This window comes from Hylaeus anthracinus, unplaced genomic scaffold, assembly GCF_026225885.1.
Source record: "Hylaeus anthracinus isolate JK02 unplaced genomic scaffold, UHH_iyHylAnth1.0_haploid 0, whole genome shotgun sequence".
Taxonomy (NCBI): Eukaryota; Metazoa; Arthropoda; class Insecta; order Hymenoptera; family Colletidae; genus Hylaeus; species Hylaeus anthracinus.
Genome location: NW_026533254.1, coordinates 13,278,836 through 13,306,404, shown reverse-complemented (window position 1 = coordinate 13,306,404; position 27,569 = coordinate 13,278,836). Strand labels below are relative to the sequence as shown.

General features: G+C 46.4%; 1 protein-coding gene across 3 annotated transcripts in view; it reads left to right on the top strand.

Moving 5' to 3' along the window:
- LOC128891135 (disintegrin and metalloproteinase domain-containing protein 9-like) overlaps positions 1–27,569 on the top strand; it is a 60,151-nt gene that overhangs the window by 16,874 nt on the left and 15,708 nt on the right. For all 3 annotated transcript variants that reach the window (XM_054150383.1, XM_054150374.1, XM_054150392.1), the window contains exons 2-3: positions 17,542–17,633; positions 26,857–27,012. In XM_054150383.1, the coding sequence (XP_054006358.1) occupies positions 17,542–17,633; positions 26,857–27,012 (248 nt within the window). The remainder of the gene's footprint in view (positions 1–17,541; positions 17,634–26,856; positions 27,013–27,569) is intronic.

The window sequence follows — 27,569 nt, the reverse complement described above, 5'->3', positions numbered from 1 at the left end:
CTGCCGTTTGAAATAGGATAGACAGAAGCTATCTTCCCCGAAGAAAAATTAGTTTCCTATCCAGTCTCGCGATATAAGACACTCGTTCGACCAGAGATCACGCAAGAGTGCTCCGTGTCTCTACGGAGACTAGGGCGACTACATAGAACTCTCGAGTCGGGCCGCGTCGTATCCAATGACCGTCGTAACCACCATCGTAGATCCCTTTATCGGACAGGGTAACGGCGCTGTAAGTCGAAGGGCTTCGTGTTCCTTGGTCGACCGATGTCGAGCAGCTTACGTGCTCGCGTTACCGTCGCGGTGCTCGCGAGGGGGTCCTCTTGCTTGACCTATGGTCGTCGGAAGCTCCAACTTCGCGACAAGTTCGTCCAATGGTCGTGCCACTAGAAATATTTTCCACGCGATTTCCCAACGCAATCCGACCAGGAACACGGAACACCTAGTCCCTATTGGAATACCTGACGAGTTGGGTATGCACACTCGATGATAGAGATACGAGTCGAAAATATCAGAGTTACATAAAATGAATTGTACGTTAATAATTATACGATCTTCTATTTATTTCAATTGCAATTCAAATTGTAATCAGAAATTTCGAACGTACAAACGAAAGCACATGCGGGCGAACCTTGGCGAACGTTGGCACAGGCGCCTTCGGTTGCTTTGGCTTTTGAATTATACGTTATGACCTACGGTCAGTCCCATAAATATTTCGTATCCTGTATGTGTATTGAAATAATTTGTATAAATTAAATGATAGGTTTAAAGTTTCCAAATAAATGTTTCATATATGTACATGAATAAACTTTACACATGAATATATTTATAATCGAAATTTGAAAACGTCAAATCTATCGTTTAATTTAGACAAATTTTGTCAACAGACATAGAGGATACGAATACTTATGAGACTATGTATGTCGTTGCATCGTAAGTTTAACGCTGAACCTACCGACGTGTCATTTGTATTTATATTTATTCTGATTAGACAAATGACTAGTCTTAAAGGCACGTTTTTCAACGAAGTGCAACAATATTTTACGTGATCCGATACTGTACCAGATGCACCGAGGAGTTTCCGTATTTCTAAGCTTGTCGAGTGTCCACGCCTAATGTTGCACATGCTGCACGTACCGGTAGGGATCTGTATTCCATGCCATCTCGGGAATGCACGTCTCAATCGGAAAGGTACACGTTGGGTCCGTCCTTTGAATGGAGAGTCGAACAAAAAGTTAATCCCGGCCGAATCGTATTTTGCATCGATCTGTCCTATTCAGGGTCTCTAAGAAAGACGCCCAACAATGGTACGGGAGTACGTGAGTCGCGGCAACATCCTCCCGAATGTCTGAAACCGTCCACGTGGCCGCCAGGAAGCGCGTTTAAGGATGAACCGCGCGATAAATTATGCATAAGCTGCGACGACGACCGGACGAATTTCGAGAAAGAGGAAACCTACGAGGACGAAGGGCACGATACTGTAACTTAGGGTGCTGGATGCATCGCTTTAACGTTATCGAGGGTCTTCTATTTATTTGAATTGCAATTCAAATTGTAATCAGAAATTTCAAACATACAAACGAAGGCACATGCGCTCGAACCTTGGCGAACGTTGGGGAGCGTTGGCACAGGCGCCTTCGGTTGCTTTGACTTTTGATCTGCCCTCTGTTGCAGCAGAGCCTTGAGAATCTACACAAGAAAGACATTGTCTAGTGTTTCCACGCGCTTCTGAGAAATCTCAGGACGATGCGCGAGACTTGGCGGCTTGGAAATCCGGTTAACATCGTCCACCGGTTATTCCATTATCATGCAAATGTCGCCAGATAGAATTCGACTGTGCGTTCCCGCGCGAGTGTAATTACGCGGTGCGTCATCATTAAGGGATGCTCGCAAGAAGCGCGGTTTAATTAAAGCTGTTGTAAATAACCGAGCTTCCTCGGTTCCGCGACAGTCTCTCTCGGGGTTTTCGCGTTGATTAACATGCGAAATAACGCGTCGCGACGCCACGCGTTAATTATCGTTTTCTGAGCGGACGCTTCGACGTCCAAGCCGTATCTCTCGCTTTGCTAATTTCTCGTCTGCGTTTCCATCAATGGAAAGACACGGCGAGCGTTTAGGACTGCGGTCATTAATCATCCTACGCTCGAGACGTAGTTTCAAGGAAGTTTCTTGGAAAATGATATTTATATAATTATCTGAATTCCACATTTTTAGTAGAAATTCGTGAAATTCGTTCGTACGTTTTGGACATCGTATCGTGTCGTAGTAGCGATTAAGTATCACTGGTTTAGGAGGATCGTTTCGAGTTCTGTCGCGAAACGAGACCGTCGGTCGGCCTTAATTCGAGCAGCGCTCGTTAAAACGAGTATGCGTCGCAATTTCTGCATCCTATCGACGCTCTTCTCTCCTCTTTTCGTTTATGACAACTACGCGGTCCGTTTCAAAATTTGCGTTCCTCGATCATTTCGCATAATCGAGACTCCATCGTGTATCAGACACCTGCCATCTCTGTTTTCTTTCGTCGAGAGTTCCCTTGGATTTTAATTAAATTGAAACGGAACGAAATATTAATCTACCTCTCAATTTTATTTTCGCTCCATCGTGCTGGATGCGCGAAGCTCGGAGAGAGGGAATGTTGTTCATTTAATTAATCGAACGTAAGAGGACACCGAGATCCGGTGAAATTGCGGCATGAGTCAGAGAGGAATAGCCTCGCGGATCGATACTCGGTGTACACGGACCGTTGCGGAAAAGTTTCGAGGGCTGGTCGACGTTGTTTCTTTCAGCTACTCTCTCCAAAGTTAAGACACTCGAAAATACTTGTTTTGACAGGAAGTTGAAAAGTTTGGTGCTCGGCGCCTGCATTCGCGGAAACTATCATTCGGTTGCTCGTCTCGAACGCAAACACGGCTGCGCTTTCGTTACTTCTATTTCATTTAACGAAATAAAGAGGCGCGAGGTCAAAATAATTTGAAAGTTTCTCGAGACGCAATCGTAGACTCTTCAGCAGCTGTATCTGTTTTAGAAATCTAGTCCATTGCTCGATGTATTCATTCGATGAAGTAATGTACGTTTAAACAATAGTACACTCAGATGTAACTTTTTCTCAGGCACGTTTCAAGTGTCCCACAAAAACTTTACCAAGAATAATGGGACTCTTGATGTGTCCATTCGGAAGTTTAGACAAAACCGTTAGATCAGATACTGTTTTGTCATAATCATCGATCTTGAAAGCCGCAAATTGATTCGTAATTACGGTCGCTAACTGCCGCATAATGGCCGGTTTTGTAGAAAGTGCAATCGGGAAGGGTCTTATCTTGTTCGGCAACGTTTCGTACTTGGGCAAACTGTCGACGCATACTTGGGGCGCTTGGAAGAACCGTAAGGAAACGTGTAAAGTTGGAGAGGCCATTGAATTCTGTTATGGTCGTCCTCGAGGAACTTGGTATTTTCACGGTGGCGCAAAGTGTACTGTTAAATTGTTTTGGAAATCTTTAAGTAGAATCTGTGAGCGCCCCAAGATCGGGAGCGCTGTTAAGACCTGAAAGGAGCGACGTTATTTAGCGCGTAATTGGGCGGAGCTGGATGTCACATCGGTCCATTGCTTTTAAAAGAAAAATCGGTGCATGAGACCTCCTCTACGCGCGTAGTATAATGTTCGAACAGCGAAGCGTTCGAGTGGTAGAGATCATTTTGGCAACAGAACGTTCGATCGTACTCAATTTCAGACCATGTGTTCCCAGTTGAAAGTTTGCTGTTCACACGCGCGATAAATCGTAACGATGATCCATGAATCGTAACGATGGCGATTAGGGGAAATCGATGCCCATTTGGCACAGAGGGTGGGTCGACATCGCGGGAACGCTAGTTGGAGTTCTCTCGCCTCGATCCTGCGCGCATCCGTTTTCAGGGGCCAACAAGAGCCGGCCATTAGCTGTTTAGCGAGCAGCTCTGCGTGCGCCCGCATCCGATAACTTCTATCCCGTGTAATTGATCGTAATTCGTGGCTGGCGACCGACCAACCCATCCCTTGTAACTCTTCTGGACCAGGAACGTGTTCGATTCCGAATCGCGATATTCTAGAATGTTATTTTCCAAGTCCGAGGGATGGTTAAAATATCGATGAGAAATTCGTAAATGGCAATAGTTATCGATTCCTCCTGTACGTGGAAGATCGAATAGCCTAGCGACCAACGGAGAAGGCACGAGTAGAGCTACGATAGTCTAAGAGCTGGCTACGAAAATCACGAACGATAAGGTGCAGTGAAAATTTGTATCTGACAAACACTCCTTACTAGACGACAAAGCCTATAGCTCTGCAACCAGAAGTCGCTCTCAGGGCTGGAAGCGTAGGCGGGCGGTCAAACATGTTAATTTATAATCAAAATAAAATGTTTGAGTGTAGCCATGAAATTTTGTGTAGTTACAGTTTTTAACTGTAGAAATCGTGTAAAGCTAGTGCCAGAAGTCTAGGTCGGTGCTTAAACGTTGCCAGAAGTCGATAAAGTTGTAAAAAAATTGTTTAAATTTTAATGACGAGGTGCAGTTTGGCGAGTTCGTCTTCGTATTATTTATCGCTTAAAAAACCTGGACAACAATTGCCAGAAGACAGAATAATGGCTAAGTACATGAAAAATGATAATATCGTCACAAGTTGGTAAACAGGAGAGCAATTTTTTAAAATTCAAATAATAAGATGCAGTTCTGCCAACGTGTTTTTCTTATTATCTATACTATTATTATTACCTACTAAGGAGCGTTTTCAGATACAAATTTTCACTGCACCTTTATCATTCGTGATTTTCGTAGCCAGCTCTCCGTCTATTAGAGCAAAGTGGAAATAAATGAGCGGAGTGTCTAACGACCCGCGGACAGACGGTTGAACTTGGACGGACGGGAGTCGGGCAGGAGATCGATACCATTCGCGTTCCTTGACCGATTCGGATCCCCAAAATTGTCGGAGGCGCCGTTAGGGCCGCGATCCCCAATTCGGTAACTTCGGGCTTCCACGAAGCGTAACGCACCGCGTGCATCGACGTAGAAAAAGAAAGGACGAGCGTGGACGAAAGGCAGTGGGACTGAAACGGAGAGAAAGAGGGATCCCAACTGTGTAGCGTAGGTGGGTGTGCGTACGCGTGTTTGTGCGCGCGAACGCTCGCGAACGCCAGCGCGTTTTATATTGGGCGTGTGTCATCGCCCCGCTCTGCTCGCTACTACGCGTCCTGAACGCATAAGAGCCCTTTCAAACGATCCTGGAGCGCTTTCCTTCGTGCGTCGTTGCGCGTTTCCCTTCAGTTTTTGCTAATTAGCTCTTTCAGCGTCCTTGCCGCTTCTTATTTTTGTCAACCAGACCCTGCCAGAAGCTGAGAACCCGCCCCGAGTGGTCTGCTTTCCTTCCTCGTCGCCCTGACTTCTTTTTTCTTTTTCAACAATTTCTCCCAGACCGATCGGCCACCCCAAAGCTAATTACACGTACTTCGAAGGGAGCCTTCCCTTCCTCGAATGCTCCGCGAGGCGAATATTTGTTTAATTCCTGTTTTAACAAAGCGTAGTTTTTGTCGCGTATCTCAGGCTTCATCTTCGTCGATCTCTCGGCAAATACGCCCCTGGGCTTGCTCTCGAACGAAAAATCCGCTCCGTATTTTCCAGCGTTTATTAAAACCGTACGGGAGGCCCGCGGCCTCTTCCCATGGTTCGCGTTGTTTAAAACACCGTTGACCGGTGCGTTCACGTTCGCTGAAAAACAAAATGAAAATTAAACATCGGGTTACCGCTGCCGGGCACGGTTCCGTTATAAAATCATAAACCGGGATTTGCGCGGCGGCCAGCCGTTCCACGTCATTTTTTCACCGCGGAATCAGTTTCATCGCGCTGATTTTTCGTAGTCGTTACCTGTTACGGGCAAGCGTCGACTAGATTTTTTACTATTGAAATTTATTCGATTCCGTAAGGTATTCTGTACTTTTAGAATGATCGCATGCGAGCCTCGTTCATTGTATGAAGTCGGCTGGTAGAGGGAATGGTTGTTAAGGACGAGTTGGAGGCACACGCGTGGTTCATAGAAACGGAATACGTTAAGTGGTCTTGTTATTCGTTGAATTGATTCCCTCGATTATGCAGGAATTTTCTACAATAATCGAGATTCTGCCGTGGTCCATTAAGAGGGCACGTACTCTTCGGAGGGTCAAAATCAACGTTTGCACTTTACTCCCGACCGACTCCGTACATTTATAAAGTCAGGTCTGTGTTGTTGGTACATGCGAAGCAGGGATGGTAGAAGAATCACGGATGCTTCTAATATGTTTCATCTTTTGCTTCTTAACTCGGGCTAAATCGAACTGCCTATCGATCGCACGCATCACGTTCGATAGTGTTTTGTTTCGGATACAGGTAGACCCCCGTTTATCGCGATCTTTTTTTCCCGTATGATTTTGCACGTGCTTACAAATTTTCTTTCTCGCTCGATCACATCATACACATGTAAAGTTGAGCGTTGAAACAAAAGAACAACGTACATCGGAGTCTGGTATTGCTGAACCAGTGTCTGATTTGGGTATATCCTTCAGTATAATCTGTATTCCTTTTTGCAATGCGGAACGAAATGAATGAATTCGGAATCGTGTTGTATTTGATTTTCGAATATATGACGATCTTTATGGTATTAATAAAGTAGTCGTAGCTTTTACAATATGCGTTAACCGTCAGGGCTCAAGAATCTCACTGCGTATTTTTCTGCTCACGCAGAGAATCAAGTATCTCTCAGCGCATTTGATCGATTGACGCAGTCAATTGTTTCCGCTGTTCTCTGTCATCCTTTTTCTTTCTCTCTCTCGTCCACGCACAGACATACACACCCACCTGTATGCGTACAAAGATAGAATGATTAAAATGATTTTTTTTTTTTTTTTTTAAATCCCTCGTTGATCGCGAAATTTCGTTTATCGCGATCATGTCCAGAACGCGTCCTTCGCGACGAACGGGGGTTGTCTGTACATTGTTAAACACGTGTATGCGATTGACCCCGGATCGATTGATTTTTGCATATAGTTCATGTTCATTTCTATATGTGGTGAGCCGTAAATATATCAGGAATAGATGAAGAGTATTTTGTCGGAGCTGATTCCCTCTCGATGGAAAATGGAAATAGGCGAACGAATAATGGGCGAAACAAGAGGCTCGTAAATAGCGATCGGTGGGGATGAAGCTGGACGAGGGCTGACGGAAATGAAAAATAATTAAATGCGAAAACCGAGAAGCAACCGGTCCCGTTTCGTTATCGAAAATCCATTACTCGCATCGCATTTCTCGTTGGGCGTTGCTCTCATCTCGCTAATGGTCGCTGGCCGCATCCTCGAAACTTTCCTACCCTCGAGCGACGCCGCGGCCGTCGTCTATCCGTCTCTTAGGCGGCTTAACGACGCCTAATTACCCCCTCGATTAATCACCCTCGGTTGTTCGTTATCGTCTAACACCTGTGCCGCGTGTTCGCCACCCAGCAACGAATCATTCGTCGATCGACCAACGCTGTCGGCGGATTTTTCGACAAACCTTTCTCGCTGGTAGCTGAAGACGATGCTTTACGGAGGAACGTTTCCAGGTACAGCATCGGAAACGTTCGATCCAGAGGCATTCTTCTTAGCTGCTAATGATATCTCTCGGGCGACGCGCAAACGGACGCAGTGGCGAAGATACGTTATCCGAGGTGAAGCAGATAACGCGGACCAACCGGAGATAATGTCGAGAGGATAGACGACCCACGCTTTTCCTGGCGATTCGCCCGAACTTGGAGTCATTCACGTTTCCCATCGCGAAGCATAGGAGTACCTTGGGTCTAAATAACGCCTGCAACCTCCTAGAAGTTTCCTCTCAAGATTTTCATACTGGTGAAGCTATAGCAAACAACGCCAGGGTACCGACCCGCATCGATTGGGAAGCACTGTCCCTGTGCATTAGGAATACACAGGCCAGCCAATGCGGTCGCCGCCACTTGGATTATTTCGTAAATATTGGTTCTAACTAACGTTGATTCGGCCGCCTATCGAATTTCCCGTACGCCCAGCACGACCGTGTGAGTTTCAGCTGGAATAGCGGAGAGCGCTAAAATACAAATCAATTGCCATTGTATCGATTAAGAGATAATTGAGTTCATTAATCGTCTGCGTTTGACATTACTCCCCACGAGAGTCTGACAACAATTGTCGATGCAGAAATTATTATTCGGCTCCCTGTTGAGGTTAGACGCGTTCATTCCTACCCAAACACCAAAAGCAGCCTTGTTCGCTTAAGAAGTGCTTACGCTTTAATCATCGTAGAAATGCGTTAACAGCAATGTCGTTTTTCGATTAGGCGCGTCTCGAGATAGCCTTCCAAGGGCAAGAATTAACGCGAACCAGAAACGGGCGCGGAAATAAGAGCTAAAAGAGGTGGAAAAAAGAGAAAGGGGGAGCGACGGAGACGAGAAACGCCGCGTTATTTCTGGATTTGAAAAACACAGCGAGTCGTGTCCGCCCTGCTCGCGAGGAGCATCAGAAATATCGACGCCAGCCTCCAGCGCGCGTTTCGAGGCGGCCAGCTCCGACGATGCGTCGAAAGATTGGCGGTATTACGGCCCGATTCGGGATGCTTTATGGCAATTTCCGAGCATCGTCCTCGGGAACGCTTGATTCCAGCCGCTGACTATACAGGGAGTACCGTGAAAAGCTCCTCGTCCCCTCGATTCAATGTTCGAAGTCGAATAGAATTTTCGTCGGCGGCTCTCCAATTCCCGACGTTCCACAACTCGTGGAAATCGCTGAATGCCGTTTTTCACGGATTCGCTCGCGTCACGGGAGCTTTCATTACGGCTGGCGATTTAATCGGAACTTCCGAACTCGTTTCGATATTGGAAATCGAACGGTGGAATCCCGCATCGGCTCGCGAATTTCGCGCCACCGTGAAAAATCCTGGCCCGGCGTCCTCCAGACGTCCGAATCATCGTTACGCGTCGAAAGGACGAGGATTTTCTTCTTCACTTTTCGCTTCGCTAGCATTACGACATGGAAACGGATATACGTTAGCTCGAACTCCTCTCAGGAGTTCACTCGGTTCAAATACTCCCGTCTGTACCACCGCGGTACATCTGTTTCGGTTGTCTTATTTCAGCAAAAGATATATCTGCCTCAAGAATCGTTCCACCGCGCCACGTTTACTCCGTGTAATACTTCCAAGGTAGAAGGTGGAGCGCCTGCAATCAAAGAGAAACAAATATTTGCGAAACAGTGCTCGGAGCACTGAAACACGTAGAAACAAAATCTCTGCCCTTTGGATCGCGATGCGTTCAGGCCCCTCGATATGCATGAATCGAGCTTCCTCTCTCTCTCTCTCCATCTCTCGGCTATTTTCATTTTCTTTTCGCAAACTACTCTCGGCCCTTGGCGTTCCCAAATATCCCGCTACCAGCTGCTATACATCGATCTACGCTACCAATTAACGCTCGAAAGACGAGGGGGCAGCTCGTGGCTCGGGCTTTTTAGCGTTAACCCCTCGGATCCGTCGTAATTTTCACTTTGAGCCGGCGAAGTACGCCGATGAAAGGATGAGACACGGTACCCAAGGTACATACGGTCTATGTAGAGCCTGGGCGAGGCTCGTTGCGTAAATTTTAACGAGTTCCCGACAATTCGTCAGGAGACGATGAAGAAATAGGTACACATTGCGCTAACTTCGCTCGGGTTTATCGGCTGACGGGATAACCGGAACGTCTGGCGGCGCAAATAAGGTTATTGATAATAATTATCGACGCGTCTCGTCGTGCTCCGTTGGGAGCTCAATACTGACGCGGCGTGTATGCATCAAAGTCTTCGCGCGCTATTTTCCACCTAAGGAAAAAAAAGACCGCAGTTGCAAAACTTTCACGGCGTTCATAAAAATAATCTCCCACGCGCATCCTTGGCTTTCTCGGCTAAGCGTCGCGTTAAAACGTTGATTGCCGGACAAATATCCCCAAATATTTTTGTTAGGATCAACTGTTATGTAGACTACTAATATCGGAGACTACGTAATCAAACATTTATCGTGGTATCTATTTTTGTAACTTCATTTGAATTCGTTTCCATTGACGGTTGACTTTCAGAATTAATTTATTTAGTTCTTCGGTGAAAAGCACTCAGCGAACAACGTGTTAATCGTTCGTCTCGCGACTTTCAGACTTCCGATGGTCCTTAAAACCTGTGATACAGTCCCCCTTGCAAGACAGGAATATCCCGCGGAAGCAACATTACGATGAGTTAGGTCTGGTTTAGATCAAGGGGGGGACAAAGGTGTAAGAAACGAAGTGGAAGAACGGGCGCGGTTTCAGCGTTAATCCAAAACGCGAAACCACCACTTGACGCCTATTTACGGCAATTAACCCGGTCCGCGTTGACGAACTTGAACTCCCCGGTTAATTGGATGCGCCGCAGACGTCCAGCCGTCTTCATATTCAACCCCGCCTAAAGCAGGAGAAATTTATTCGCCCGACCTGTCCCTTCGACGTGAATTCACTCCAGAGAGCACGGCGGACTCACCTGGCCGTTCGAAGCCCGGCAATTTCACCGCCGCGACACTCCGTCGACTCGCGAGTCCAATTTCAATCGGACAAACCCTCGAAGCCTTGCGTTCCCATGGAATTTTCCGTCTCGGCTTTTCCATCCCTGGAAAAACTCGAAAATTTCATTGGATGAAATCTCAGGAGACTCCGCTTCGTCTCACGGTTGACCAGACCAGCATCGATAAGTTCACTAATTCAACGGAAACTTTATTCGATCATGGAGCCGAGCCTTTTCGCGAGTCCAGCTCGCCGTGGACTATGCAATTTCATTTGCGGAAGGGTGTGTAGGTTGAGAGCCAAATCAATCACCCTTTGCGCTCGATGCCAGGGGTTTCTTCGAAACATGCAAAGCATGGCGTGGTTCACGTGAAATTTGAGGTAAGGGTTGGGTCGAGGGATCGTTTACGAAGTAGAGTTTTTCTTTTCTCTCCCATACTAATTTTTGTATCGACGTCGGAGCCATGACACTCGCAGAGAAAACAAGACAACCTTTAGAGGGAAGTGTTAGGTCGAAGGATTATTTAAGAAATAGAGTTTTCTTTGCTCTCCCATACTAATTTTCGTATCGACATCGGGACCATGAAACTCGCAGAGAAAACGAGACGTCCGTTAGCGAGCGGGATTTCCGGTACACGGTGCAAAAGCCCGCAAAGAGGATTACTCCGATGCTATTCCGACAAATCCCCTTCCAGATCCGGAACAAAGGCATCAGCAAATGAAAAAAAGAAAAGCAGAGAGGGAGGATCGTCGTAACGTTGCGCACGCGGCAGTTTCGGAGCGTTAAAATTCCACTCGCGAAACGTGCCTGCACGCGCGGCCAGCAATTCCGTCGGCGGAAAAAGACGGTGACGCGGGAATCGAAGGCGGAGGTGCACGGAGGTCGATGGAGAACGGTAAATCGATTTCACGCTCGCGTTGCTCGCCCGATACGCTCGAGCGCAAATTAATCCGGTAAACGCGACTGAATCGTCCACGGAAATACGGATCGGGCGAAAACCGCTCGGGAATCGTTGAAACTCGATTCCAACGCGAAGCCAACTCGGCGATTAAGTCCGTTCGGATGCCTCGCGCGGGACTTCCGCGGCGAAGTGCGATTTAACCCTTCGAGAATTATTTGATACGAGCAGCTTTGGAACGTCTGAAAATTAGAAGTGGTCCTCTTCGAACAAGGATCAGTTTGTTCGCTATTAAGAATAGAAATTCAGTGTTAACCCTTTGCACTGAACTTAAACGAACATTTTTGGTCGATTTACTGCGTCAAACCTAGATCGAGAGTCACCTCTCAAGCGCAAAGGGTTATACTTGAAACGAGAACCGTGAAATTAGTTTAGTATTTATGCAAACATTGTTTTGTGGTATACGGTAGACTTTATTATTAGGAAAATACGAACTGCATCTTCCGTCTTTCGCGACCCGGTAATAGTTTACGATTTAGCCTGTGGCAGTTTCGTTAGCTTCCTTTAACAAGGTATTGTGCTGTTTGGAGAACAAAGAAGCTTTCTTGACCGGAGCGTGGCCCGATAGTCGATTCCAATAAATCCGGAAACCACGTTGACAGAATCGAGCATTACGTTCCGTCGAATACGAGAAATTTATTTACAAGCCTAGACTCGCTGCACCATTCGAGAAAATAGCATAAATAATTATCTACTCTCAGCTTAGAAACAGTCATAGCTTTCGTACCAAAGTCTCCGCTTTTGTCCATCACAGTGTCCTAGTTCCTAGAATCACCCTGTATCCTGGAATAACAAGACGTCCCAGGCTAGAGGGAACGAAGTTGGTGCCCCTTCTATCTTAGTCGACGTCGACGGAAGCAAACAGAGCAACGAAACCGTAGGATACAGGGCTCAACTTCAACAACCGAGGGCAGACACGCGAGTAGACACAACGGATGTGTTCCTCTTTCGCGAAACGAGAGTAGACGCTAGGGCTTAAGACGACGCTGTCGACGCGGAAGACTTCTCTGTTTGCGTAGGTACATTATCGAGAAGCTCGCAACATCCGTCATGAGTCATCGCGTCGTCGGATGCCACTCTCTATCTCGGGGAACCGAACCTCCGAGTCAGCTATAATTACGAAGTTTAATTGACTAACGAGCGCAGACGGGGATCGGCGAAGCAGTGCAGAAATGGAGCCCTGATTGGTCCATTCATCGAGCCAGGCTTCGTTCATTCACGTTGCAATTAATTCGAAAGCGTCTAGCACCAGAGACTCTCCGACGTCGTCGATATAATGCTCCTCGACCCTGTAGAAATTCTCGGCCAGTATCGATATAGAGTTCGTATAGACGGTGTTTCTTGGATCGAAGCTCTACGAGTCGCTCGCCCGGAGACCTATGCAACGTCCACTCGCGAATAGAAGCATAAGCCGCGGATTTGCACCCCTATTTGCACTCGTCCCTATTGGCTTAATTAGGATCCGATTCGAGATCGGATTAACTCTTCCGCGGTTTAAATAACGTTTCTCGATGTTTGCGTTGAAACAAATCGAGCGCGACGCTCTTCCAGGATCAATTACTTACGCGAAAGGAAACGGACAAGTCATATATCACTTTACGTTCCAAGGCATACCTGGATACAAGCGATTAAACATCATCGATACGATAGTCTGCCATTTATATCACGGTCAACTGATCGCGACAGGTACGCAGTGCGTTTACACACTTTCATTGCTTTTAGTTTTTTAACGTCAACCCTACCGATCATTTGCACCTGCTTCTACCGCAATCAGACAAACGACTAGTCTTGGAGACACTTTTTTCAAATGCGAAAATATTTCACGTACCAAATTGTACTAAAATGAATACGAAACATTTGTATATAACTTATACATTCTATACAAAAACTGTATATAAATGTTTTGTAGACATTTCGGTTTAGCGTTAAAGAGCATCTTCCCTTGTTTTAATACAGATTTTATTCTATAAACCGCCCTCAACATTTGTATTTTTAAATGTCGTCCACTACGAAAAGATAAATTTAGCACCTGTCGGAGGAACGACCTACATTTTGCCTACTCGCGCATGCACGTTGCGAGCTAGCTTTTAATTGCGTCGAGGGATCGTCGAACGAACAGGTTGCCGAATTCGGGCGAATTTTCTCAGGCCGAGTCTACCCGTACGAGGCCACGGGGACACATGTGAAATCGGGATACGTCGCGGGGCCTGGGAACACGAAACACAGATCCGCCTTCGCATATGCCTGGACGCGCCCGCTCGCTCGCTCGCGCGTATGCGCGCCGCACACCGAATTAACGACGACCTAATTGACCGTCGCTAATTCCCTCGTCCTCGTCACTCCAACGCACCACGTTTTACGACGGACGTCGTTAACGCCGACAGCGTTTCTCAAACTTTCCTTTCGCCCAGTCATGACTGAAATTTACAGGTGGGAAACTTGGAAACAGACGTAAAGGATGCGCGCGCGAAAATTGATCGTGGATTGCAAAGGGTTTTCCAGTAGGAGTTCTAGGATTTTGTTAAACACAGAAAAATCGAAATCGATGCAGATACGAGCCTAAGGCTACGGTTACTATGGATGCGATCTCGGACGAAAAAATCAAACTTGTTTGAATCCTCAACTAGTTTTGACGCCGTCGTGAATGTTCTGACATGTTTATCGTTGCTAGTGTAAACACTCTCATTGAAAAAAAGGGGTTCGTTTGTTCGGACGAATTCGTCAGAACTCGTCCGAAAATATTTTCGTCCGAATTCGCATCCATAGTAACCGTAGCCTAAGAAGCTCAATTTCGCGCGAAACGTAGAAGTTCTACCTCGACACCATGAACGGCTCGGCTCGGTGGTCTCCTTTACGTTTATGCACCGTTACCGCTATGTTTTCGTTTTCTCCCGCAGTGACGATGGCGAGGTTACGTCGAAGAGAACCGAACAGAATTCTAACATAACAGTTTCGAGTAACGAAGAAAAACCGACTAGTTTAAAATTAAATTATTAGTATTAAATTTATCAAGTCGTTACGCGAACGAGCAATTGAAATAAAATTATAATCGATCACTGGCGCGTGAGAAACCCTGACGGCGATGGAGCAGTCGCGATGATTCATCCAGGACGCGATTATCGGCTCGTCAGAATTCGCGCGCTTCGAACAGCAGCGCTTCGACCAGTTTTGATTTCCTGTCGAAGCGGTAACAGGAAATTAACGACAAATCGAATACCGTAACGCGACCGAGCAACTGCCTGGCTTTCGGGCAGCTTTAAATCCGTTAGACAGTCGGGAAGCAATTATGGCCTGGTTTCGCGCGTGGCGACGACCCAATTAGATCCGCGTCAGAATTAAACGCGTTTTCGAATCGATTCGTCGCAACCTGCCCGCGAAGTCATCGTCGAGCGACTCGCTCGCTCGGCTGGTAACAAGAACGAGAAAGTAAAATCGAGTCATGACTCGAGCGAACCGGTTACGATCGAAACGTAACGAGATTACGCTCGTTTGCGCGCGTCCATTGAAATCGCTGGCCTCGAAAGGCTTGACGGTATCTATGGTAGCGAACGTTAACACGAGGGAAGGAGTTCTACCTGTTGTAACAAAGCTATAAGCACGGGAACATAAAGATTAAAAACCTCCCGAGGAGTCGTATCGAACATTTACACCTCTTGTACCAGATCCGTTTCGAAAGACAAGGTTTCAAATTCTTACGATCTATAAAAAGAAATTCGAGTATCCGTACGGTGATAACAGATGATTCGTTCTTTTATTCGATCCAATCAACCGCGATGACGAGGATTTCCGAGCTGCCTGACGCGAGAATTCGCGTGATTTGAATTTAATTGCGCGACCAATAAATTGCGAGGCCAGAAATGTTTGCAATACGCTCGGTGCATTGGCAAGATTTAATATCCGTTGCTCACACGGTCAAACGGACGACACGGGCATATAATTACTACCGACGCGAAAACGTTTATCACGCTGTTTGACCAATTGGCCGAATTGCCATGATGTTCAGCCGTACAGGAATCGTCCCCGCGGTCTGTTTCCAACGGAGACGAGCAAAAATTGCGCGAAAGAGTTTAAAAAAAGAACGCGAGGGGTGGGCCAAGAGTCGAAGGATTCTCGCGCGTCGTTTGCGTCACGGGATAAGATTCGACCCATCGACGGTACTCTTTCCGTGCGTACATTTGGTTGAGCTTTTTGCGCCGTGAGTTTTTTCTCTTGGCCCTTTTGACGTCAATCTCGTTCCCATAAGCGACGCACATGTGCTCCATGCGTCCTGGACGGTTAGGTTCGCGATATCGTCTCGCTGATCCGCGATTTAAACGGCCAATGAAAATTCCACGGTGACCCAGTTCCTCCCTGATCGATGGCGACGCTTGTTCCAGCCTCAGGATCTCGTTCGATCGATCGTGAACTCGATAACCAAATGTCATTCGATGTCGCGTGTCGTGTGTTTCGGATGCTCGAATTAGCGAAAATATTCGAGGACCAGCATTGTTTATAAATCGCTCGCCCTTAAAGGTCGTTTCGCAACGATGACTACTAAGTAGACGTACTCGAGGAGTCTCCCTCTCGATCTTTAACGCTCGTGACTTAGCCTTTCCAGGGTTAATTAGCTGCGAAAACGCGAGCGTGCTATCGGCACGTTGCTCGACCGCTTTCGATTCAGCCGTCTCTAAATATTTAATCCGGCGACGACCCGCGCTCGAAAAGGAACGTCTCGGCTCTCGAATACGCGGCACAGTTTCTTCCGTAATTCGGCCGACTCGTCCAGGGATGCAAATTACCGTGCTCGGTTAAATCCGTGCTAACTGAATTCCTTGATAAATTCCAACCGTCTCGACGGCGAAATTTTCCTCGGGAGAAGAAACTCGAGTTATTTACGCGCGGCGAAATTCAACGCGCTATTGTCGATGTTCTCGAGAATTCTCATCCGACGTTTGTTGTTGCGAAAAGAAGGGGAGACTTTTGTTTCGAATTAAAACAGAACAAAGGGGGCGCGTTATTCCGGTAGGAGCGAAGCACGGTTTCTTTCTTCCGTGTCTCCTTGAGGGATCCTCTCGCTTTAGCGCTTCGAAAAATGGGTCATCTTTGCGATTTTTTTTCTGCTGAAAACGGTCGATTGCTTCTAAATTTTCTACACACTTTTAAAATAACGCAAGAGGGACAAACAAAGTTGTTTTGGTTTTTTTTTTTTTTTTTAAAAACTTTACGACGAGAAGACGCCACGGAGAGGCGCGAAACGCGAGTTGGAGGCGGGCAAAAGCGACGAGCAATAATTACAGCTCACTTAATACCTACGCTCGGGAGGCCCACGCTCGAGAGCGTGTACTTGACGGGATGACGAATCGCGAGCCAAGCCCTCTTCTCGTAGCTGGAATATATTACAACGTTACCCGTTTCGAGGCGAACAGATTATGTATCGCGGGAGACCACTTCGATCGGCCAAATTCCGCCCCAAACTAACCGGAAGTAATTAAAACATTATTTCTGAGAAGCTTTCGCGCCAAGTGCCCCCCTGAGGTGGAAAAATGGTTTCCAATGGCGTATTATTCATCGGAATAATGAACTTCTCGGAGACCTATGGATAGACCGAATAAAAGTAACGGCTCCCTCTCCGTTGTATTTGCTGGATAGTGTCGAAAGTCGTCGAGAAGTTTGCGAAACGTACACACCAGCTGGAGTCGGTCGATAATCCTGAAAACGGAAGGGGTGGGTCGCGTTCGCGAAAATTGGCCGAGGAGCTCTCGAGGCTACGAGTCCGCTCATTGTTCGGCTCGATGTCAAGGACTTCACTCGATGTAATTAGCGTCGAAACGCTCGCGCGAGCACGCCAACCGGCGAGTAGCGCGAATTTTCATGACAAAAGCGTTCCCGCGGGACACTTGGCAAGCGACTGAAATACTCTGTCCACCGCGACCAAGGGAACCGTTTTCCCTTCAAACGGCCGGTCCTCGCTCGTTAAAACGCGCGCTAAGCGGGAACAAAGGGACGAAATGTTTCTCTAACGATTTCCCTCTCTGTTTGCAGGACCGTCCCCGGATTTCAGCAGGCACGCGCTGGTCAGGCCGCGCGTGTACCACGGCAGGACCAAGCGGCAGATCTCATCCACCAAAGAAAACGTGAGTACCATTTTTCTATTCTCTAACTCCAAGCGAATCAAAGGCCTCAACGGCCACGTCTATCCCTTTATTGTAACGTTACGAGCATCGCGGCACTGGTTCTGTTAGATTTTTTACTGTAAGAGAAAGTTGTCATTGTGCGGAAGTTCTGGATTTTTCCAAACCGACGGCTACACGTAGCATCGAAGGGAAAAGCGCGTAAAGAGGAAACAAAGGGACATTCGTAACGAGCTATTAAATTACTTTTCTTACATTACGATGTTTGTTCCGTGACAATATTAGTCGGAGGTCAGAATACGAGTGAGAGACGCAGGATCTCGAAATCGTTCAATTTACAATACACATAATAACACTTAAACATAACAATAGATGTAGCGATTAGTGGTACTGGTTCCTACAGGGTCTCGACGCTTAGACGAAGCGATGTGCGAAATTAAGTTCCTGGAATTCACCACTTATAAATTAGTGGCTTATGTAAAGTTCTAGTTATGCAGTAGCGGAACACGCGTGTAATTGCAGCTTTAGGGTTGGGCGATGTTCGTTTTTAGTCACTGCAAGTGGAGACACGCGAATCGAGGTCTACGTAAGCACATTCGCGCGAGCACGCGGACGAGTTAGAATGCGGGACACGAGCCGACGACGGGTGCAACAATTTCAATGCAAATGTCGCGTCGCGGCGCGAATACGAAATACAAGATCGCGGCGCTAACCGCGACCTACCTGCAGCGAGAAGACAAGAGATCGAGACGGAAATTTCGCCCATATCTGGCCGGATATCTCGTCTCGAGCGATGCTTCCGTCGCGAACTCCGCTACCAGCTCCCCATTCGCGCTTAATACACACTTTCGTAAAACAGATGTTCCGGTGAAGCGTTTTGTGCCCGGGCTATTTTCAAACGGTCTGTTCCCTGGATCCACTCAGGATCCACGCACTTCGTGCGAGCTCGAAACAAAACAAACAATCGGGAGCATTCCTGCGGCATTTCTAGCGCCGATATCGAGGGGCAGAATAGACAACAAGCTACCAGAGACTCCTCACGAGTGTCTACTGTGCAAATGTAACGTTGTAAAATGTTGCATTCGATGCACGCGTTACGAAATAACGCCTCGGAGCAGATTCGTATATTACGCTTCTTAATTAATGTTGTTTAAATATTCTTTTTTAATCATTTTTATCAGGTATTGTTTCCACGAATTACTCCTTTTCGCAACATTTATTGAATTCAATATTTACACAATGTTTATAATTATATTCAATTGTAAATAGAGATGGACGTGGAAAAAATATTTAGGACGCTAAGGTGAACAACATTTACTCGCTCAAAAAGTGGCCCTCAGCATACAGAGATTAGAACACTATCCTTTTCAAATTGAATTCCTGATTTAATCTTAACGTTATGTCGTAACTCTGATTACAGTGTTTCTATAGCCTGTATATTCACGAATTCCTCGTAACGATACCTAAGAAATACCTAAAATTCGTTCCACTGGATAAAATGCGTAACTTCTAAAAAATATTTTCGATGTTCGCGTTGGAAAAAATTATGGTCTTTCGTGAAAAAATTCCTGGTATTTCGAAGCTCTAGCTGGAGCGTGAGAGGAGTCCCTTTAAAGTTTCCCGCGACTCAGGACTACGTTTCGAGGGACGATACGCGCATCCGAGAGCAAACACAGCATCCGAGGAGGAAAGTTTTACGTATGTTCCGGCGGGTCGAGGTACCCGCGCCCACGCGTCCTGCGGCGCGTTGCTGTTTGCATGCTTTTCGGGAGCATTAACATAGACAGGGAGGGATAAACAAATTGCGCGGTGTCCGTGCAAGCTATACTCTCGACTCTTCCGCTCGAGATTCTCCGCGCTTCGAAACACTTTGGAACACGTCAAACTCATTTTAGCCTCGGGGCCAATTTGCACTTTGCCGCCGTGTCACGAGCCGCGGCGCGGCGCGGCGTTAGTTTCCTACGGAGTGTGCTTGTCGATACGTCGAGCGAATGCCGACTAATTAACACTTTTGAACAATCGTATTCGTAGCGAATATAATCGCACGAACCGCAAATATGAAATTGAAATTGGAGTTGCGAACTCGTCGATATTTCGAATAAAGGAGGATGTTTGTTTGCTGTGTATAATTAAATCGAAATTTGTGAAAAACGTAGTCGTTGCAGAAAGGGAGTAACGTTTCTCGTGTTTCTAAAGTTCGTTCTACCAGAGATCATTCGTGCCAGGTTTTTTCTTTAAATTGCGCCGTGAACCCAAAGAGATTAAGAATCTTCCGAACTGTGTCGCGCGCTCAAAAAGATTAATGACCCCGGCCCGATACTTTAACCTCGACGCTTCCGCGAGATTTATCGAATCGGATGCTGGCTAAAAGTTACGACAGAGGTTTAAAGAGAAACGTTGGAGAACGCGTGGCGATCGACTCGAGAGTAGAGAAACTTCCCTGGGGAAAAAAACTACCGTTTGATCGAATGGTATCTCCTTAACCGGGGTTCATTTGTAACGGGAGGGCGGTTTCGCCTTCGACTCCCGAGCGAAAAGGGGAGTTCCAGATAGCGCGATCGAACTGGCGCAAAGTCGTTTTGCTCCTTAATTCGAAGAGGGGAAGTCAAACTGTTCGTGAAAATCGCGAGGAACGAAACCCGGATGGAAGCGAATGGTCGCGGGGACGAAAAAGCCGATTCGTTGCCTGATATACGCTGGATCCTAAACAGAAGCGACTCTGGCGGCATCAACGAACCAAGGCAATTGACCCCGTTTCTCGTTATCACGGGGAAGAATGAACGTTATCAGCGCGTCTGTCCGCGACGAATCTAATTTCCTGCCACGTAGCCTCGCACCGCCATTCGTCGAAACTCGGTGTCGATTCTTTTCGCGAGAGAGTCGGACCTTTTAAAGGGGGCTATTTTATTTTTCTTCCCAGAGAAGGAAACGCTACTACCAGCTCGTTTCTAGTGTTGGATCGATTGAAATTACTTGACGCGACGCTAACAAGCGTCTAGGCCTCGTTAAAACAGACGCTCTGAATGCTTGTTGTATCGTCTATTCACGGAGCGCGTGGGTTTGTTTTAAGAGTGGAGCGAGACTAAAGTGTTAATCGTGCCGCGATCCTCGACACGCGACTCCCTCGACGGTAAATCCGTTTTGTTAAACCGAGACACCGAACAAGGTCTCGCTAGACGAAATCTTAACAGATTGTTGAATATGTAGCTCGTCGCTGGAGGAAACTCTTACTCCACAAGAAAGTCAAAAAGAAAGCGACCAACTATTCTATTAACGAGATACAAGTTTCTCTCTCGCGTGTATGCTCGGTATATTTAATCATAGTTAACGCTATCTTCGAAATTACTGAATCGTGGATATCAGTCAATCGGCACTTGGACTCGTTAGAGAGAAACATTCGCTCGATGGGTGAATCACGCATAGAGTGGCAACAACATTCACCGTTCACCACTCGACTCTTCGATTGTCTCTTCATCGTCACTTCCGCCAGGAACATCGTACGATGCATGCACGTCAATAGGAAGCAATGGATGGGTTTAAACCTCGATTGAAGAGCGAAAATATCTTCTACAAATTGAAACCTGTAACGTGCCTACAATGCTCGATATGAGGAAACAGATGATGCTTCTGATATACCGAGTAACAGCGTGAAGAAGTTAACGTTGTATACTAACGTACCTCGTAGAAGGTCCTCTTCAAAGTTGTAGAAGTTCTTGAACGTATTCGACAGCGACAGAATTAACCCTTTGCACTCCAAGCAATTTGGCTATGTGCGGGTAGTCAACTCCGAGATCATTTTTCTTAGATTTCTCAGTTATAGAAGGGCCACGAGAAACTCTTTGCAGTTTGTTATATTATATTTTATTTAGAATTTTACATTTTTCTTAACCGAACATAATCACACGAAGTTGTTTGAAACAAATAGTGAAAAACTAATGTATTTTTTAACGCTATTGCTTAACCCTTGGAAGCCTGATTTTCCAAATTGAACTAAACAAAATGTCAATGTATTTATTATTTAAACAATTTTTACAGCTGACGTTTATTTTTTCGACTTTTATTCGAAAGAACATACATACAGCCAAATATTAAAAACAAATCAATCGCAAGTGTTCAATTCGATTTAAAAGTCTGGTATCAAATTTGAAAAGGGCATTTAAGGGTTAAGAATATTTATCTTGTAACTAATTGAATTTAGACAACCCATCGCTAATTAAAACTTAATGATAATTTGTGAGCAGCGACACTGACCGTAGGAGTAGGACGTGTTCAGGTTCCTGGGTAGTACATGTGGCTTTAGAAGTGCAAAGGGTTAATAACGCGCAGTTTCTCTCGTGGAAGGAAAACTCGGACGGGTTTTAAGAGAATAGAAACGAAATAAACCGCATCCGAAGCCAATAAATCGGGAGGAAAGGTGCTCGTCGATAAAGCCTCGACTCTGTTTGCCGGTTTATCGTGCACCAGCTCGAAAAACCACTCGACGATAGTCTTGTCGGCGGCGGTGTAACGTTCCGGGGAAGAAAGCATAGAAAAGAGAGGAAAACAGGGGAAAAAGGAGGAAAGCTGGGTAAAGAGATTGCGTAGGTTCCTTTTATCCGACCACAAAGGGAAATTGAGTGGTCCCTCTATCGCTCTGCGCGTTCCAGATGCACCGCTTTTCGCCTAAAATGTTCACCGATGATGAGGCGCGGGAAAGGGGAGTACGGGAAAGAAAATTCGTTAAGTGCATCCAGTTTGGACCCGCAACGATAAACGTTCAAAGCTGCCTTCGATCCTCCGTAACCCCGTACGAGACTCCGAACTCGTATATCGATATTTTCTGTTCCGTCCGTTTCACTCTTCGTCGCGTGAATTTTACTTTATCCTCAAAAAATTTACAACGTGGAAGCTGCATACTCTTTTATCTCGGTGAATTCAACGATCGAGTGTTTGGCGGGACCTTCGCGAACGGAACTGGCAGGTTGTTAGGAAACGCGTAGCCGCGATAAAGGGCGGATACGACGCAGTCCCGGGCGGAAAAACCGAAAGAACGGTTGCAGCGTACAATGGAAATTTTCCCGCAGATTACGGTTAATCATTTCCCGGTCCCTTTGACGGTATCAGAGGCCTCTAGGACGCGGAAACGGGAGTTCCTACTTCCTCCTTGTTCTTCTAGCCTCGACCTAGTCGCCGAGACCAGTTTAAAAGATGCCTTTCATCCTACGCTGCACCTACAAAGAGCCCCTCTGTACGTTGCCATAGGTACATTGTGCACCGCTCGCCGCAGGCTCGTTAACCGCACGAATTTCCAAGAAGCGGCCCGTTCGAATAATTAACGAGTCTTTCGCGCCGTAAACAGTCCGCCGCGCGTTGGTTTCATATTAATTTTACTTTGCAAACCTCCCAAAACCATTTTACAGTTTTATGCACGCTCGGTCCCCTACGTATTCGTACCCTCTGTGTTTATTAAAGAAATTTATTCAAATCAATCTTCCAAAATTTATGTTCGTCTACTAAAAGTTAATTTTGTACGGTGGACCATTTTTCGTAAAGAAATTGCTAAAGGTAAGCTTGAAATCGATCCAAAAAGCGTGAATGCCCTTTAACGTCGCGCGCGTTCATTCGGTCAGGCAACCGCAGACAGATTGGCTACGGTAATTGCGACTGCTCGTGGCCCTGGTGTTTATTTCGAAATTAACGCGATAAATCCCTCGGTTATGTCGTAATAGGTATTATTGCGGTATCGCGTGCGCGGTCCATAGCACCGATGGATCCGCGACTAAAAAATACATAAAAAATAAATGATTCGGAGCAGTAGCATCGGCAGTCACGTTTCCACGTATGCAAATCGAACACGTTTTTCAACTCTTTCCATCAAACAACACGGAATCAATCGCAGATTCAATCACAGAAATCGCGAACAATTTTATTTTCATATACGATACAAAAACAAGGGTAAATCATTTTTCAGTTTATACAAATATAGCCGAGCCGCGAAATCTGCTCTTCCGGGAAAAGAATCGTTACCTAATTTTTTCCTACAGCGTTTTCCTTCCTTGTAGAATGGGACAAATATGATAAAAACCAACTGGATGACGCCTCGTGTAATTTCCGTTTGATTGACCAAGCTCGGTGAACAAACATAGTCTCGCGGTCGATCGACCGACATAGGGGGCGATGAATTGTCCGCGACCGCGGCGATCGAACAAACGAGCCAAGGCGATGCAATTAAAACTCGCGATGCTTCGGTCATTAGCGAATTTAAATGACCAGGTGCTCTGGAGTCGTTGTTTCGATCGACGCGTCGATGGAATCCGATAATGAACGATGGCTTCCAGTTAACCCACCTTTTTCCTTACCTTTAATCAGACTTTATGTACATCTATGCAGCATCGCAACGGCAGATCTGTGATTTTCCTTGGCGGTGACATTTTAGTCAGTATTCCACGCGAGTTGCAAAAAGGACGCCTTTTGCAAGAACCAGCGTTTCTCGTGATAAGGATACTTGCCGAAAATGAGCTCGATGCGAGACCTTCCGTGTTCCCAGCTCGTTCTACGCGAAACGAGGGCCGCAATCAGGGATAGGCGTTGAGGGCCACGATTCGCAGAAACAGGGCTCTGGCGACAATGGTTTCGTGGGCGCGGCGAATGAGACACGTGGATGACTTTCACGGGAATTACGTCGAGTATCTCTCGAGCTTCCCTCGCAGAGGGAGACAACTTCTTTCCCCTGTTTTACGGTGTGATCCTGCTAACCGAATTTCAGGGGTAAGCTCTTCCCCATTTTCGGTGTCTTCCAATCGATAAACACGACAGTTTTCTGGTAGGAAAGACGCTCTGTTTTAATGAAATTCTGCTAACAATAATTGGTTGAACAATCGCTAGAAGATGCATAAAAAGTTGCATCCGTAGAAACGATAGAGCAACAATAGCTCGCTCTTCCACTTTCTCGCTTTGCAAGTGCATCATACCTCTCTAACACGTGGCGATAACAGAGCTACCGAACTTCAACAATTCATTTTAAAATCTAAATGTTGATGAAAACAAATCTGGATAGAATTTGTATGAGAGTACAAACATAAGTAATACGACAAACGATGGATTCTATGGTTTCCATGTGAATCAGTCTGGCGATCAATCTGTTAGCACGTTGACTGCCAGATTAATACTCTTGAAAATTTTTACCGAGATCGACTTTAATTTACAGTCTACTGGAAGCTACGTAATCAAACATTTATTTTTGTAACTTCATCGAAATTCAAGAATTTAATTCGAATTTATTTTCCTTGATACTTAATATTCAGAATTAATTTTATTAGCTCTTCGGTGAAAAGCACAATCGTCCATATGTGGCGATGAACGTGTTAAACCCATAAATCGAAATATTATCGAAAAGAATCGCTTGGAAGCCGCGAGCGCGGAACGAAGGTTAAAAAATGAAGGTTCGATCAGCCGTTACGAAGGCTTCCCACGTAATTCGTTAGCGGATGGATCGAGGTAGGCAGCGGGGCCAAGGAAAAACCCTGACCCCAGCGTACATTTGTTTCGCGATATCGACTCGGAACTCGAGCACGGGTCACGGCGGGAACGGCGACTGGAATATCGAGGAACGTTTCCCAGTTTGGCGGTGGGCCAGGTATGGATTGCTAACTGTCGGACGACGATGATAGAATCCGCGCCGAGAGAATTCCGTGGATCCATCTATCGTCGATCCTGGCTGCATCCTCGCAGCGTGCCCGGAATATCTGAAAACGTACGACCCCGGGAGAAGGTTTTTCACTGCGCGCCTGGGATTCGGCTCTGGTTCGATAGAGCCCTGCGACGCGAATCACCAGACCAGTGGAACGTGTACTGCGATGGTTTTGCTCTCTGTAATTTAAACTGCTGGATTTCCCGACGAAGGAGGCTTAGTCGCATGAAAATAAGCAAAGGTCGACGACGTATAGAGGGCCAAAGAAAATTCTACATACGATACACCTTGGAAATTTTCTTTACATAAATGGCAAAGAAACAATCCTCGGTATCAATTATCGGTAGATTAAGGCTTAAAAACGACGGATCAACGACCATATCTGTATCTCAACGGATGACAATGGCTCGAGTGCAATGGATAGCTTGGAGTTTGAAACGACCTCGTGAAACGAAGTCGTCCTGGTACCTGCAGTGGAGCGTGAAGCCGTGTCAAGGAGACTGTGACGATACCGGAGCGAATCAGTGACCGAAATTCCATGGAGAACGCGCTTGCCACCTCGACGTCCTCGACCCTCGCGCTTGGCGACGTAGGCATACATGCGACATATTCCTCGGGTATGCACGCAACGCGTGATATTTCCTCTTAGGGAGGAAATGGGACGCGTCCCCTATGAATTAAACATGGGGTGGATTCGAGAGGACGTCGAGGGCGCAAACGAGATTCGTAAATTCATTTGGGCGGTGTCTGCCACGCGTATGATCGTTGAAAAAACTCGGATGGAATCCTCCCTGTGGCAAGGAGCGAATAATAAATGTTTAAACGGACGACTTTTCGGTTCCGTGGTCGAGCATCGAGCTAGCGCGGAAAAATGAGACCGTGTCCGATGAAAATAGCGAACGTTCGTGATTCTTTCCTGATGCCGAATCAAATCGAATCAATTTCCAAGCGAGGCTCGTCGAAATTGTTAGAAAGTCACGCAGCGAGCGAACGAACCAGCTCGTGCAACGGATAATGGCTTTTTATCATCGGACCGTTGACGGAGAAAGTGTTTTCCGTGTAGGCAAGACGGTCAACGATCGAACAGTTGCGTTGAAAAAATCGAGCAAAATTACAACGGTCAGTGTTACATTTTAAATATCTATCGATACCGTCGATGGCGACATAAATTTTAATAAATTCAACATACATCGGTTTATGTATCGGCGTATGCATCGGTTGTTATCCCTCTTGGGAAAGCACAAGAGCTTTCCTCAGGGTAGGATAAATCTCGTGAGTTTCCTCGGTTTTCCCGCGGCATTGATTCTCAGAGGATCGCGGCGCGTTTCTTCTTTCATCGTGATCCTCTCGGCGACTGCGACGGCGGCGCGCAACAGGTGCATAATGTCGAGCTTCGAAACGATTATAATGCATTTGAGCGTCGATTCGACGGAGTTTTATCGGGCGTGTTTGAGCGGAAACGCGACGGTTACGAGATAGGAAAGCGTGCTACGAGGAATCTTGCTGCTTCGAATCGAAATGGCCCATCCATCTAACTCGTCTGCCGTTTGCTTTCAGGACATCGAGCACGCGGACGTGCTGACGGTGGGCTTCGAGCTGGATGGGGTGAAGCGCGTGCTGGACCTCAGGCTGAACACCGATCTGATCCCTGTCGGCTACCAGCAGCGTCATCAGCATCGTGGCGCGTACAAAGTGCACACGCCATCGAAAGTTGTGAGTACACTTGCCAGGATTTTCGTACACGAATGTGCTCTTCGGAGCCATCGATATCTTTGTCCCGAATACTTACTAGAGCAAAATAATTCGATAACTCTTGAGAAGCATCGTTAACTCCCATCACCTACATACGCGAGGAGAGATCCAATTTTCCACTGAATAACTTATAAGTGTAGAATCTCGTGATCCAATTAATCGTTTCTTTGGTAATATGGATCTCTTCTTCGTGCAAACCTTTCGAGAGTACCTCGAGCTTCTATCCGGTAGATTATTGTACGTAGAACGATATTCGAATAATCCATGTTCAGCAAACGTTGCCTCGAAACGAAAACACCAGTCGGATACAAAACACAGGTGTAAAGAACACCGAAATCGATAACGGTGACTCGCTATCCGACCAGACCGAAAGCTATAGACGACCGTAGAGACGTTTCGAGAGTATCGATCACTCTTAACAACGTTCGCCTATGCTTCGCCTTTGTCCAACCACTCCCTGTTCCGACTAGGCCTGCGGCTGTTCGAATAATTTAATGCCCGAGTACTTTATGGATACA